At 62.5% G+C, this 16,419-nt stretch overlaps 1 protein-coding gene across 1 annotated transcript in view; it reads right to left on the reverse strand.

Annotated features, from left to right (window-relative positions):
- LOC131093320 (ras/Rap GTPase-activating protein SynGAP-like) overlaps positions 1-16,191 on the reverse strand; it is a 57,179-nt gene extending 40,988 nt beyond the window's left edge. The window contains 4 exon segments of the mRNA XM_058040480.1: positions 7,775-7,796; positions 7,798-7,881; positions 7,982-8,106; positions 16,131-16,191. Of these exon segments, the coding sequence (XP_057896463.1) occupies positions 7,775-7,796; positions 7,798-7,881; positions 7,982-8,106; positions 16,131-16,152 (253 nt within the window). The 5' untranslated portion in view covers positions 16,153-16,191.
- Between the last annotated feature and the right edge of the window lie 228 nt (positions 16,192-16,419).

Consider the following 16,419-nt stretch of genomic DNA (forward strand, 5'->3'; position numbering starts at 1 on the left):
AACTTTTCTCCCCCGAGCCCCCTCCCCAAATTCCAGCCCCGTCTCCAGTCCGGAGCCCCCTCCCCAAATCCCCTCTAACCCCTCCCCAGTCCAGAGCCCCCTCCCCAGTTTGGAGCCCCCTCCCCAAATCCAAGCCCCCTCCCCAAATCCGAGCCCCCTCCCCAGTTTGGAGCCCCCTCCCCAGTTTGGAGGGGCTCCAAATCCGAGCCCCCTCCCCAGTTTGGAGCCCCCTCCCCAAATCCCCTCTAACCCCTCCCCATTTCAGAGCCCCTCCCCAAATCCGAGCCCCTCCCCAGTTTGGAGCCCCGTCCTTAAATCCGAGCCCCCTCCCCCCCTCCGGAGCCCCCTCCCCAAATCCGAGCTCCTCCTCCCCAGAATTTTGGGATCCCTCGAACTCTTCCCCCCTCCCAAATTCCCCCCTTTGCCCCCTCCCCAATTAATGAATCAATTAATGAATTAATGAATCAATTAATGAATTCATGAATCAATGCTCTCCTGCCGGCCAGGGTGCTGCAGGCGCCCTGTGAGCCCCCTCCCCAATCAATCAATCAATGAATCAATGAATCAATCAATCAATTAATGATCAATTAACGGTTTCCTACCGGCCAGGGTGCTGCAGGCGCCCTGTGAGCCCCCTCCCCAATCAATCAATCAATGAATTAATCAATCAATTAATGAGTTAATTAACCATTTCCTACCGGCCAGGGTGCTGCAGGCGCCCTGTGAGCCCCCTCCCCAATCAATCAATCAATGAATTAATCAATCAATTAATGAGTTAATTAACCATTTCCTACCGGCCAGGGTGCTGCAGGCGCCCTGTGAGCCCCCTCCCCAATCAATCAATCAATGAATTAATCAATCAATTAATAATCAATTAACGATTTCCTACCGGCCAGGGTGCTGCAGGCGCCCCGTGAGCCCCCTCCCCAATCAATCAATCAATCAATTAATGAATTAATGAATCAATTAATGAGTTAATTAACCATTTCCTACCGGCCAGGGTGCTGCAGGCGCCCCGTGAGCCCCCTCCCCAATCAATCAATCAATCAATTAATGAATTAATGATCAATTAACGGTTTCCTACCGGCCAGGGTGCTGCAGGCGCCCTGTGAGCCCCTCCCCAATCAATCAATCAATGAATTAATCAATCAATTAATGAGTTAATTAACGGTTTCCTACCGGCCAGGGTGCTGCAGGTGCCCGGGGGGGCCCGGGGGGTCCCGGGGGGCCGCGGAGGCTCCGGGGGGACCCCGGGGTGCGGGGGGGGGGCGCGGCGGGGGCGGGGCCCCACATGGGGGGCGGGCTAAAGCGGCCGGGGGGGAGGGGCCCCCCCGAGCCCCCCCGGAGGGGCCCGGGAGACCCCGGAGAGCATCGGGGGGGGGCGGCGGGGGGGGCACCTGGGGGGGCGGGGTCAGACACGGCTGAGACCGGGGGGGCGGGCCAGGCACACCTGGGGGGCGGGGCCAGGCACACCTGGGGGGGGCACACACACCTGGGGGGGCACACACACCTGGGGGGGCGGGGTCAGACACGGCTGAGACCGGGGGGGCGGGGCCAGGCACACCTGGGGGCGGGGCCAGGCGCACCGGGGGGGGCACACACACCTGGGGGGGCGGGGTCAGACACGGCTGAGACCGGGGGGGGCGGGGCCAGGCGCACCGGGGGGGGGCGGGGTCAGACACACCTGGGGGGGCACACACACACCTGGGGGGGCGGGGTCAGACAGACACACCGGGGGGGCGGGGCCAGGCACACCTTGGGGGCGGGGCCAGGCGCACCTGGGGGGCGGGGCCGGGCACACCTGGGCACACCTTGGGGGGCGCCACACACACCTGGGGGGGGGCACACACACCTGGGGGGAGCTCAGACACACCTGGGCACACCTGGAGGGGGCACACACACCTGGGGGGGGCACGGGCACACCTGGGCACACCTGAGTACACCGGAGGGGAGTGTCTCACACACACCTGGGCACACCTGGGGGGGAGGTCAGGCAAACCTGAGGGGGGGCACGGGCACACCTGGGTGGGGGGGGGGGCACACACCTGAGGGAGAAGGGCGGGGGTGTCACACTCACACCTGGGAGGGGTCAAACACACCTGGGGGGGGCACGGGCACACCTGGGCACACCTGGGGGGGGGCGTCAGACACACCTGGGGGGGGCGCACGCACTCACGCACTCACCTGGGGGGCTCAGACACACCTGAGGCCTTGCACACTCACTGTGACCCCCCCAGCCTTGCACACTCACCCGAGCCCCCCTTGCCCAGCACTGACCCCAAACCCCCCCTCGCACACTCACCCGACCCTTGCACACTCACACTCTGAGCCTCCCCGGCCTTGCACACTCACCGAGCCCCCCTTGCACACCTGAGCCCCCCCAGGCCCTGCCCTGACCCCAAATCCCCCCGGCCTTGCACACTCACCCCCACTGTGCCCCCGGCCTTGCACACTCACCCTCACTGTGCCCCCGGCCCTTGCACGCCTCTGCCCCCCCCCCGCACACTCACCCGACCCTTGCACACTCACACTCTGAGCCCCCCCGGCCTCGCACACTCGCCCCGATTCCCCCTTGCACACTCACCGGAGCCCCCCCCGCACACCCGTCCCCCCCCCTTGCACACTCACGCTCACCCGAGCCCCCTTGCACGCTCCCCCTCCCCCCCCCCCCCGTTGCACACGCGCTCTCTCCCCTCCCCCCCCCCGTTTTGCACACTCACTCCCCCTCCCCTCCCCTCCCCCTCCCCCCCCGCTCGCGGCTCCGCGCGCGCCGCCCCCGCCGCCCCTCCCCCACCTCCCCCCGCTCCCCCTCCCCCCCCCGACACACTCGCCCCTCCCCCTTTGCACACGCGCCCCCCTCTCTCTCACACGCGCCCCCCCCCTCCTTTGCACACTCGCCCCCCCCCTTGCACACTCGCCCCCCCCCCACTCACCCGGCGCCGCCGCCGCCGCCCCGCGCTCGGCAGGCCCCGCCCACCGCGCTCAAACCACGCCCACCGCGCTCGGGACACGCCCACGGCGTCCCCCTGGCCACGCCCACCGCGCTCCGGGGGCGCGCGCGGCGTGCGGGGGAGGCCACGCCCCGAAGCGGGGAGGCCACGCCCACGGGGAGGCGGGACGTGCCCATAAATGGAGAGGCCACGCCCCGAAATGGGAGAGGCCACGCCCATACGGGGGGAGGCCACGCCCACGGCGGGGGCGTGGGAAAGGGGCGGGGCCTGAGGGCCGTGGGAAAAAATGGACTGGGGACACTGGAACAGACTGGGACAGACTGGGACAGACTGGGGACACAGCGGGGACACAGCGGGGACACACTGGGACAGACTGGGACAGACTGGGACACACTGGGAGGGTGGCACTGGGGACACTGGGACAGACTGGGACAGACTGGGAGGGTGGCACTGGGGACACACCGGGGACACTGGGAGGGTGGCACAGGGACAGACTGGGACAGACTGGTGGCACTGGAGATGGCGGCACTGGGGACACTGGGATGGTGGGGACAGACTGGGGATGGTGGCACTGGTGGCACTGGGGATGGTGGCACTGGTGGCACTGGTGGCACTGGCACAGACTGGGACAGGCTGGCAGTGTGGCACTGGTGGCACTGGTGGCACTGGGGACACTGGGATGGTGGGGACAGACCGGGGATGGTGGCACTGGCACAGACTGGGGATGGTGGCACTGGTGGCACTGGCACAGACTGGGGCAGACTGGGCATGGTGGCACTGGTGGCACTGCTGGCACTGGGGACACTGGGATGGTGGCACTGGCACAGACCGGGGATGGTGGCACCGGTGGCACAGGGGATGGTGGGGACGCTGGGGATGGTGGCACTGGGACACACTGGGGCACACTGGGGTGTGACTGGTGGCACTGCAGATGGTGGCACTGGGGACACTGGGACAGACTGGGAGGGTGACCAGTGGCACTGGTGACACTGGGAATGGGGACACTGGTGCCAGTGGGGATGGTGGCACTGGGACACACTGGGGGCACTGGAGATGGTGGCAGTGGTGAGAGGTGGCACTGGGACACTGTGGGCACTGGGACGGTCTGGGAGGGTGGCACTGGTGACACTGGTGACACTGGGAATGGGGACACGGGGGGTAGAGTGGTGGCACTGGTGGTGGCAGCGGGGATGGAGGCACTGGTGAGAGGTGGCACGGGGCACGGTGGCACTGGGGACAAGAGGTGACACGGGGCACGGTGGCACTGGGGACACCGGGAATGGGGACAGTGGGGCACATTGGGATGGTGGCACTGGGGACACAGGGCACGGTGACACTGGTGGCACTGGGGACACCAAGGACCATGGTGGCGGTGAGCGGTGGCACTGGGCACGGTGACACTGGTGACACTGGGGACACCAAGGACCGTGGCGGCGGTGAGCGGTGGCACTGGGCACGGTGACACCGGTGGCACTGGGGACACCAAGGACCATGGCAGCAGCGAGTGGTGGCACTGGGCACGGTGACACTGGTGGCACTGGGGACACTGGGGATGGTGGCACTGGTGGCACCGGGCACAGAGGGGATGCTGGAACTGGGACACACTGGAGGTGACAGGTGGCACTGGGGATGGTGGCACTGGGTACAGACCAGGACGGTGACACTGGGACACACTGGTGGCACTGGTGGCACTGGGTACAGACCAGGACGGTGACACTGGGACACACTGGTGGCACTGGGGATGGTGGCACCGGGTACACACCGGGACGGTGACACTGGGACACACTGGGGGCACTGGAGACAGTGTCAGGGGTGACAGGTGGCACTGGTGGCACCGGGGACACTGGGGGCACTGGGACACACTGGGAGGGTGACCAGTGGCACTGGGGACATTGGGGGCACAGGGACACTGTGGTGGCACTGGGGACAGTGTCAGTGGTGACAGGTGGCACTGGGGATGGTGGCACTGGGGACACTGGGCACAGAGGGGATGGAGACCAGTAAGACTGGTGGCACTGGTGGCACTGGTGGCACTGGGGATGGTGGCACTGGGGACATTGGGGGCACAGGGACACTCTGGTGGCACTGGAGACAGTGTCAGTGGTGAGAGGTGGCACTGGGGATGGTGGCACCGGGGACACTGGGGACAGAGGGGATGGACACAGTAACACTGGTGGCACTGGGGACATTGGGGACACTGGGACACACTGAGAGGGCACAGAGGTGGCACTGGTGGCACTGGGGACACTGGGAATGGGGGACAGTGGGGCACATTGGGATGGTGGCACTGGGACACACTGGGAGGGCACTGGTGGCACCGGGGGACACTGGGCACAGAGGGGATGGAGACCAGTAACACTGGGGGCACTGGGGGGCACTGGGACACACTGGGGATGGTGGCACCGGTGGCACTGGTGGCACTGGGGATGGTGGCACTGGGGACACACTGGGGATGGTGTGGCACAGGTGGCACTGGGGACACCGGGGGCACTGGTGGCACAGGTGGCACTGAGGACAGTGGCAGTGGCGAGTGGTGACACCGGGGATGGTGGCACTGGGGACACCGGGGATGGTGGCACTGGGGACACCGGGGATGGTGGCACTGTGGCACCGTTGGTGGCACCGTTGGTGGCACAGGTGACAGGGGCGGCGCTGATGGCACAGGTGACACAGGTGACACAGGTGAGGGTGGCACTGGTGACATTTATGGCAGCGGATGGTGACAACAGCACTGGTTTGAGCACTGGTTGGCACTGGGTGGTGGCAGCCATGGTGGCAGCGGTGACATTGATGGTGGGGGCACTGGTGGCACTGGGTGGTGGCAGCAGCGGTGGCAGCAGCACAGCATGGCAGCAGCGGTGGTGGCGCGCTGGATGGTGACAATGGCACCGGTGGCACCGGCGTCCCCTGTCCCCAGTGGCACTGGTGGCATCAGGGAGGGGGTGACAGCAGGGGTGGCACTGGGGGGGGTGGCTGGCAGCACGGGGACACTGGGGGTGGCACCGGGGAGGTGACAGCGGCGGCACCGGTGCCCCCTGGCACTGCTGGTGACACCGGTGACCCCTGTCCCCAGTGAGGGTGGCACTGTGGCACTGCCTGTCCCCTGGCACTGGTGACCCTGTCCCCCAGTGAGGGTGGCACTGTGGCACTGCTGTCCCCTGGCACTGGTGACCCTGTCCCCAGCAAGGGTGACCCTGGTGGCACTGGTGTCCCCAGCCGTGAGGGTGGCACTGCTGGCCCTGTCCCCAGTGAGGGTGGCACTGTGGCACTGCTGTCCCCTGGCACTGCTGTCCCTGTCCCCAGTGAGGGCAGTTGCCACTGCTGTCCCTGTCCCCGATGAAGGCGGGGTGGCGCTGGTGGCACTGCTGTGCCCAACAAGGCTGGCACCAGTGTCCCTGTCCCTGTCCCCAGCCATGATGGTGGCACTGCTGTCCCCTGACCCCAATAGCGCTGCTGGCACTGGTGGCACCCCTGAAACCCCTGTCCCCATCCTGTCCCTCTGTCCCCATCCTGTCCCTCTGTCCCTCTGTCCCTCTGTCCCTCTGTCCCTCTGTCCCCATCCTGTCCCTCTGTCCCTCTGTCCCTCTGTCCCTCTGTCCCTCTGTCCCTCTGTCCCCATCCTGTCCCTCTGTCCCTCTGTCCCTCTGTCCCTCTGTCCCTCTGTCCCCATCCTGTCCCTCTGTCCCCATCCTGTCCCCCTGTCCCTCTGTCCCCATCTCTGTCCCTCTGTCCCCATCCTGTCCCTCTGTCCCCCATCCTGTCCCTCTGTCCCCATCCCTGTCCCTCTGTCCCTCTGTCCCCATCCTGTCCCTCTGTCCCCATCCTGTCCCTCTGTCCCTCTGTCCCTCTGTCCCCATCCCTGTCCCTCTGTCCCCATCCTGTCCCCATCCTGTCCCTCTGTCCCTCTGTCCCCATCCTGTCCCTCTGTCCCCCATCCTGTCCCTCTGTCCCCATCCTGTCCCTCTGTCCCTCTGTCCCTCTGTCCCCATCCCTGTCCCTCTGTCCCCATCCTGTCCCCATCCTGTCCCTCTGTCCCTCTGTCCCCATCCTGTCCCTCTGTCCCCATCCTGTCCCTCTGTCCCCATCCCTGTCCCTCTGTCCCTCTGTCCCCATCCTGTCCCTCTGTCCCCATCCTGTCCCCTCTGTCCCCATCCTGTCCCCCATCCTGTCCCTCTGTCCTTCTGTCCCTCTGTCCCCATCCTGTCCCCATCCCTGTCCCTCTGTCCCCATCCTGTCCCTCTGTCCCCATCCCTGTCCCTCTGTCCCCATCCTGTCCCTCTGTCCCTCTGTCCCTCTGTCCCTCTGTCCCTCTGTCCCCATCCTGTCCCCCTGTCCCCCCCCAGCCCCAATTTCCCCGTTTTTTTCCCCCAAACCGCAGCCCGGGGTGGGTGATGGGTGATGGGTGATGGGGGCGGGGGCCGGTGCCACCCCCCTCCCCTCCCCTCCCCCCCTCCCCCCCCTTTGTGTCCCCCTCGTGTCCCCTCCCGCCCCTCCCCCCCCCCCCCGCTGTCCCCTCCCCCCCCCGGGGGGCGGCGCCTCCTCCGAACGGGGGGGGGGGGATGGGGGGGGGCGTGGGGGGGCCCCGTGTCCCCGTCTCCATGGCAACCGTGGCCATGGCAGCGCGGCAGCGCCGCCGCGAGCATTATGGGATGGCCGGATCACCATGGCTCCCGCGGCGCGGGTGGGGGGGGGGGGGAATGGGGGGGGGGGGGGGCAGATCCGCCCCGCCCCCACCCCCAAAAAAAAAACACCAAAGGGGGGTCCCGGGGGGGGGTCCGGGGGGTTCGGGGGGGGGTTTTGGGGACCCCCCCCAGCGGCGTTACCGTGCTCGGGGTGCGGGCGGCCCCTCCACGGGCACGCTGACGGTCCTGCGCAGCAGCTTGCTCCGGCACGGCTCCCCCCGCCGCTCCCGGATCAGCAGCGGGTGGATCTGCGGGAACCACGGGGGGGGATCAGAGATTTGGGGGGACCCCCCCCACCCCCGAACCCCCCCCGAACCCCCCCCCCCGAGCCTTCCTCGGCGCGCTCACCTCCTCCTCATCGAGCATCAGCAGCTGGTTGCCGGAGATGATGCAGAACCGGGGGTTCCAGGGGGGCCGCTCGTACGGGGAGGGGGGCGTAGGGCCCGCGGCCCAGGGGGGGGCTCCTCGCACATCTGGGGGGACGGGGGGGGGGGGCGGCGGGGTCACATCTGGAGCGCCCCCTCCCCAAAAATCCCCTCCCGGGAACCCCCCCCCCCCCCCCCCCGGTGGCCCACCCGCATCCTCCGCCCGCATCCTCCGCCCGCATCCCGCGTTGCTCCGGCAACCGCGGCCCACGGAACCCGAAATTCCCCCAACCGGGGGGGGTCCCCAAATCATGGGGGGGGGTTGGGAACCCCCGGGACCCCCCCCGGGCACTGCGGGACCCCCCCCGGCACCGGGGCCCAAAGGATGGGGGGGGGCACGGTGGGGGTGGGGGGGCGCCCCAAATTTTGGGGAGGGGTCTCGGGGAACTCGTGGGGACGCCCTGGAACCCCTGGGTGACCCCCCCCAAAATCAAGGGGTGACCCCCCCCGGCAGCCATGGATGGGTGTTGGCCTGATGTACGAGAAACCCCAAAAATCCACACGGGAACCCCAAAAATCCACACAGGAACACCAAAATTCCACCCAGGAACACCAAAAAATCCACCCGGGGAACACCAAAAATCCACACGGGAACACCAAAAAATCCACCCGGAACACCAAAAATCCACACGGGAACCCCAAAAATTTCACCCTGGAACACCAAAAATTCCACACGGGAACCCCAAAAATCCACACGGGGACACCAAAAATCCACACGGGAACCCCAAAAATCCACACGGGAACACCAAAATCTACACGGGAACACCAAAAATTTCACCCTGGAGCACCAAAAATTCACACGGGAACACCAAAAATCCACCCAGGAACATCAAAAATTCCACCCGGGAACCCCAAAAATCCACACGGGAACCCCAAAAATTCCACCCGGGAACCCCAAAAATCCACACGGGAACCCCAAAAATTCACACGGGAACACCAAAAATCCACACGGGAACACCAAAAATCTACACGGGAACACCAAAATTCACATGAGAACCCCAAAAATCCACACGGGAACCCCAAAAATTCCACCCGGGGACACCAAAATTCCTCCCAGGGACCCCGAAATTCCACCTTGGACCCCCAAAATTCCACCTGAGAACGCAAAAATTCCACCCAGGAACCCCAAAAATTCACAAGGGAACTCCAAAACTTCCACCTGGGAACACCAAAAATCTACACGGGAACCCCAAAAATCCACACGGGAACCCCAAAATTCCACCCAGCAACCCACAGATTTCCCCCCAGAAACCCAAAATCACACCTGGGAACCCCAAAATCCCTCCTGGAAACCCAAAATTCCACTTGGAAGCCACGAAAATCCCACCTGGGAACCCCAAAATTCCTTCCCCAATAACCCCAAAATTCCTTCCCAATAACCCCAAAATTCCTTCCCGATAACCCCAAAATTCCCCCCAGAAAGCCAAAAGTTCAAAAATTCTGCCCGGGAACCCCAAAACTGCACCCGGGAACCCAAAAATCCCCCCCGGGAACCCCCAAAATTCCCAAAATCCGGGGCGCCCCCAGCTCCGTTGGTGGGGCTGTCCCGGTGTCCCAAATTTGGGGATTTTGGGTTTTTTTGGGGATTTTGGGTTTTTTGGGGATTTTGGGGATTTTAGGGGGGCCCCAAATTCCAGAGGGTCCCCAAATCCCCCCCCCCCCCCCGGGAATTCAGCAGCCCCGGGACCCCAAAAACACCCGGGGGACCCCAAACCCCCCCACACAGCCACAGAATGGGCTGGACCGGGGTCCTGGCACCAGTGCGGACCAGTAACAACCAGTATGGACCAGTAAACAACCAGTATGGACCAGTAACAACCAGTATGGACCAGTAACAACCGGTATGGACCAGTAACAACCAGTATGGACCGTAACAACCAGTATGGACCGTAACAACCAGTATGGACCGTAACAACCAGTATGGACCAGTAACAACCGGTATGGACCAGTAACAACCAGTATGGACCAGTAACAACCAGTATGGACCGTAACAACCAGTATGGACCAGTAACACCAGTAACCATCGTCATAAACCAGTGACAACCAGCAACAGCCAGTAACCACCAGTAACAACCAGTATGGACCAGTAACACCAGTAACCACCATCATAAACCAGTAACCACCAGTAACAAGCAGTAACCACCATCATAAACCAGTAACCACCAGTAACAACCAGTATGGACCAGTAACACCAGTAACCACCGTCATAAACCAGTAACAACCAGTAACAAGCAGTAACCACCATCATAAACCAGTAACAACCAGTATGGACCAGTAACAAGCAGTAACCACCGTCATAAACCAGTGACCACCAGTAACAGCCAGTAACAACCAGTAACCGCCAGTAACAACCAGTATGGACCAGTAACACCAGTAACCACCAGTAACCACCAGTAACAACCAGTAACCACCAGTTACAGCATCCCTATCTCTCAGTAACAACCAGTAACAACCAGTAACACCATCATAAACCAGTGACAACCAGTAACCAACCAGTATGGACCAGTAACAACCGGTATGGACCAGTAACACCAGTAACCACCATCATAAACCAGTAACAAGCAGTAACAACCAGTAACCACCATCATAAACCAGTAACAACCAGTAACCACCAGCAACAACCAGTAACCACCATCATAAACCAGTAACCACCATCATAAACCAGTAACACCAGTAACAACCAGTAGCCAACAGTAATAACCAGTAACAGCCAGTAACCAACCAGTATAGACCAGTAACACCAGTAACCACCATCATAAACCAGTGACAACCAGCAACAGCCAGTAACAACCAGTAACCAACAGTAACAACCAGTAATAACCAGTAATAACCAGTAACCACCAGTAACCACCAGTTACAGCATCCCTATCTCTCAGTAACAACCAGTAACAACCAGTAACAACCAGTAACCAACCAGTACGGACCAGTAACAACCGGTATGGACCAGTAACACCAGTAACCACCATCATAAACCAGTAACACCAGTATGGACCAGTAACACCAGTAACCACCATCATAAACCAGTAACACCAGTAACAACCAGTAACGACCAGTAACCACCAGTGACCGCCAGTAACGACCAGTAACCCCTAATAATGACTGGTAACCACTGGTAACCACCAGTAAGCACCAGTAACCACCAGTAAGCACCAGTAAGCACCAGTGACCTCCAGTAACCCTTGGTTGCCCCTGGTTACCACCAGTAACCACCAGTAACGACCAGTAAGCACCAGTGACCGCCAGTGACCACCAGTAACAACCAGCACGGACCAGTAAGCGCCAGTAAGCACCAGCATGGACCAGTAACCACCAGTAACCACCAGTAACAACCAGTAAGAGTCAGTAAGCACCAGTAAGAATCAGGAAGCGCCAGTAAGCGCCAGTAAAAACCAGTAAGCACCAGTAACCAACAGTAACAACCAGTAACCTCCAGTAACCACCAGTAACAACCAGTAAACACCAGTAACACCATCCCCATCTCCCAGTAACCCCAGTAACCACCAGTAACAACCAGTAACACCATCCCCATCTCCCAGTAACCCCAGTCAGCACCAGTAACAACCAGTAAACGCCAGTAACCACCGGAAACCACCAGTAACAACCAGTAAACACCAGTAACAACCAGTAACCACCGGAAACCACCAGTAACCACCAGTAAGAACCAGTAAGAACCAGCTACAGCATGCCCATCTCCCAGTAACCCCAGTCAGCACCAGTAACACCAGTAACGACCAGTAAGCACCAGCACGGACCAGTAAGCACCAGTAACACCGTCCCTGTCACCCAGTAACCCCAGTAACGACCAGTAAGAACCGGTGAGCACCGGTAATGACCAGTAAGCACCAGTAACAACCAGTTACAACCAGTAACAACCAGTTACAACATCTCCATCTCCCAGTAACCACCAGTAAGCACCAGTAACAACCAGTAACTCCCAGTAACACCCAGTAACTCCCAGTAACACCCAGTAACTCCCAGTAACACCCAGTAACACCCAGTAGCCACCAGTAACCTCAGTAACCCCAAGTAAGCACCAGTAAAGCACCAGTAACTCCCAGTAACTCCCAGTTACACCAGCTCATCTCCCAGTAACTCCCAGTTACAGCAGGCACTGCTCCCAGTAACCCCCAGTTACACCAGCTCGTCTCCCAGTAGCTCCCAGTTACACCAGCTCATCTCCCAGTAACTCCCAGTAACAGCAGGCACTGCTCCCAGTAACTCCCAGTTACACCATCCCCATCTCCCAGTAACCACCAGTAACCCCCAGTAACCCCGTTCTCATGTCCCAGTAACTCCCAGTTACAGCATCCACTGCTCCCAGTAACTCCCAGTAACACCATCCCAGTCTCCCAGTGACTCCCAGTTACAGCACCCACTGGGACCAGTAACTCCCAGTTACAGCATCCCACATCCCAGTAACCACCAGTAACCCCGTTCTCATCTCCCAGTCAGCCCCAGTAACACCATCCCCGTCTCCCAGTAAGCCCCAGTATCACCCAGTTAAAGCATCCCCCTGTCCCAGTGCCTCCCAGTTAAACCATCCCCACATCCCGGTAAGTCCCAGTTACAGCACCCACTGGGACCAGTAAGTCCCAGTTACAGCATCTCATCTCCCAGTAACCACCAGTAACCCCGTTCTCATCTCCCAGTAACTCCCAGTAACTCCCAGTAACACCATCCCCGTCTCCCAGTAACTCCCAGTTACAGCACCCACTGGGACCAGTAAGTCCCAGTTACAGCATCTCATCTCCCAGTAACCCCCAGTAACCCCGTTCTCATCTCCCAGTAAGCCCCAGTAACAGCATCCCAGTCTCCCAGTAACTCCCAGTTACAGCATCCCACATCCCAGTAACTCCCAGTAACAGCATCCCAGTCTCCCAGTAACCCCCAGTAACTCCCAGTTACACCGTTCTCATGTCCCAGTAACTCCCAGTAACAACATCACCGCAAACCAGTAACTCCCAGTTAAACCACCCCCACATCCCAGTAACTCCCAGTTACAGCATCCACTGGGACCAGTATGCCCAGTAACAGCTTCCACCAGTCCCAGTATGCCCAGTAAAACCCTCACCGACACCAGTATCACCAGTAACAGCACCAGTATCACCAGTAACAGCACCAGTGACACCAGTATGACCAGTAACAGCACCACCACAAACCAGTAACTCCCAGTAACAGCATCACCACAAACCAGTAACTCCAGTAACAGCATCACCGCAAACCAGTAACTCCCAGTAACAGCATCACCACAAACCAGTAACTCCCAGTTACAGCATCACCGCAAACCAGTAACTCCCAGTAACAGCATCACCACAAACCAGTAACTCCCAGTAACCGCCTCCCCCAGTCCCAGTCTAACCAGTAAGAAACACCCCCGGGCCCAGTACTGCTCCCAGTATGCCCAGTAACAGCCACCCCTGCTCCCAGTATGCCCAGTAACAGCAGCCCCCAGTCCCAGTAACACCCACCCACAATCCCAGTATGCCCAGTAACACCCACCCCCAATCCCAGTATGCCCAGTAACACCCACCCCCAATCCCAGTATGCCCAGTAACAGCAGCCCCCAGTCCCAGTAAGGGCCTCCCCCAGTCCCAGTCTAACCAGTAACCGCCCCCGCCAGCACCAGTATCCTCCAGCGGCAATCCCAGTGCTCCCAGTACAAGGCCCCTGCTCCCAGTATGCCCAGTAACAGCCAGCCCTGCTCCCAGTATGCCCAGTAACACCCACCCCCAATCCCAGTATGCCCAGTAACAGCTGCCCCCGCTCCCAGTATGCCCAGTAACAGCCGCCCCTGCTCCCAGTCTGCCCAGTAACAGCAGCCCCCGCTCCCAGTATCCCCAGTAACAGCAGCCCCCAATCCCAGTATGCCCAGTAACAGCAGCCCCCAATCCCAGTATGCCCAGTAACAGCAGCCCCCAATCCCAGTATGCCCAGTAACAGCAGCCCCCAATCCCAGTATGCCCAGTAACAGCAGCCCAGTATCCCCAGTAACCCCCTCCCCCAGTTCCAGTATCACCAGTAAGAGACACCCCCGGCCCCAGTACCAGCCCCAGTATGGGCATCCCCCACACCAGTATCCCCAGTATGGGCATCCCCCACACCAGTATCCCCAGTAACAGCAGCCCCCAATCCCAGTATCCCCAGTAACAGCCACCAGCAGCCCCAGTACTGCTCCCAGTATCCCCAGTAACAGCCACCCCCAGTCCCAGTCTAACCAGTAAGAGCCTCCCCCACTCCCAGTATGCCCAGTATGGGCATCCCTCACTCCCAGTATCCCCAGTAACCGCCACCACCAGCCCCAGTACTGGCCCCAGTATCCCCAGTACCGGCATCCCCCGCTCCCAGTCTGCCCAGTACCGGCCTCCCCTGCTCCCAGTATCCCCAGTAAGCACATCGCCTGTTCCCAGTATCCCCAGTACCGGCATCGCCCCGCTCCCAGTATGCCCAGTACCGGCCTCCCCTGCTCCCAGTATCCCCAGTAAGCACATCCCCCGCTCCCAGTATGCCCAGTCCGAGCCACCCCCGCTCCCAGTCTGCCCAGTACCGGCATCCCCCGCTCCCAGTCTGCCCAGTAAAGCCGCCCCCGGGCCCCGCACTGCTCCCAGTGCTCCCAGTACCGGCCTCGCCTGCTCCCAGTATCCCCAGTAACGGGAGCCGCCAGTCCCAGTATGCCCAGTAACGGCAGCCGCCAGTCCCAGTATCCCCAGTAACGGGAGCCGCCAGTCCCAGTTTGCCCAGTAACGGCAGCCGCCAGTCCCAGTTTGCCCAGTAAAGCCGCCCCCGGCCGCAGCACCGGTCCCAGCGCCGCCTCCCCCGCACCAGTATGCCCAGTAAGAGCCGCCCCCGCTCCCAGTCTGCCCAGTAACAGCCGCCCCCGCTCCCAGTATGCCCAGTAACCGCATCCCCCGCTCCCAGTATGCCCAGTAACAGCCGCCCCCGCTCCCAGTATCCCCAGTAACCGCATGCCCCGCTCCCAGTATGCCCAGTAAGAGCCGCCCCCGCTCCCAGTATGCCCAGTAACCGCATCCTCCTCTCCCAGTCTGCCCAGTAAAGCCCCGCGCTCTCCCAGTAAGAGCCGCCCCCGGCCCCAGTCGGTGCCTCCCCCGCTCCCAGTATGCCCAGTAACCGCATCCCCCGCTCCCAGTATGCCCAGTAACCGCATCCCCCGCTCCCAGTATGCCCAGTAAAGCCGCCCCCAGGCACGGTACCGGTCCCAGTCCCGGCCTCCCCCGCACCAGTATGCCCAGTAACAGCCGCCCCTGCTCCCAGTATGCCCAGTCCGAACCTCCCCCGCTGCCAGTCCCGGCCTCCCCCGCACCAGTATCCCCAGTTACAGCAGCCTCTGCTCCCAGTGCTCCCAGTCCCGGCCTCTCCCGCTCCCAGTATGCCCAGTTACAGCCACCCCCGCTCCCAGTGCTCCCAGTAACCCCGCGCCGCGCTCCCAGTGCTCCCAGTTACAGCCACCCCCACTCCCAGCCCGGGCCTCCCCCGCTCCCAGTGCTCCCAGTAACCCCGCGCCGCGCTCCCAGTTTGCCCAGTTACAGCCTCCCCCGCTCCCAGTGCTCCCAGTAACCCCGCGCCCCGCTCCCAATGCTCCCAGTTACAGCCACCCCCGCTCCCAGTCTGCCCAGCAAGAGCCTCCCCCGCTCCCAGTTTGCCCAGTAACCCCATCCCCCTCTCCCAGTTTGCCCAGTAACCGCATCCCCCGCTCCCAGTGCTCCCAGTAAGAGCCACCCCCGCTCCCAGTGCTCCCAGTAAGCGCCTCCCCCGCTCCCAGTATCCCCAGTAACCCCGCTCCCCGCTCCCAGTTTGCCCAGTAAGCGCCTCCCCCGCTCCCAGTATCCCCAGTAACCCCGCTCCCCGCTCCCAGTCCGCCCAGCCGGAGCCGCCCCCGCTCCCAGTCCGGGCCTCCCCCGCTCCCAGCGCTCCCAGTCCGCGTCCCCCCCGCTCCCAGTCCGCCCCTCCCGCGCTCCCAGTTTGCCCAGTTGGGGCTCCCCGCGCTCCCAGTTTGCCCAGTTCGCCGCTCCCCGCGCTCCCAGTTCGCCCAGTGCTCCCAGTTGGCGGGGCCGTACCTCGGAAGGGGACATAGGACATGGTGCCACCAGCGGCGCGCGACACCCCCGGCGGGGGGAGGGGCGGGGGGAGGGGCGGGAGGGGGAGGGGGGGAGGGGCCGCGGGGGGGGAGGGGAGAGGGGCCGGAAATGGGGGGAGGGGCCGGGGATGGGGGCGGGGCTAAAGGGAGGAGGGGCCGGAGCGGGAACGGGAACGGGGGAGGGGGGGGAGGACCGGGAATGGGGGCGGGGCCGCGGGGGAGGGGGGCGGGGCCAGAGGGAGGGAGGGGGCGGGGCTAAAGGGGGGGCG

Source organism: Melospiza georgiana, chromosome 25 (genome assembly GCF_028018845.1).
Source record: "Melospiza georgiana isolate bMelGeo1 chromosome 25, bMelGeo1.pri, whole genome shotgun sequence".
In the NCBI taxonomy this organism is placed as follows: domain Eukaryota; kingdom Metazoa; phylum Chordata; class Aves; order Passeriformes; family Passerellidae; genus Melospiza; species Melospiza georgiana.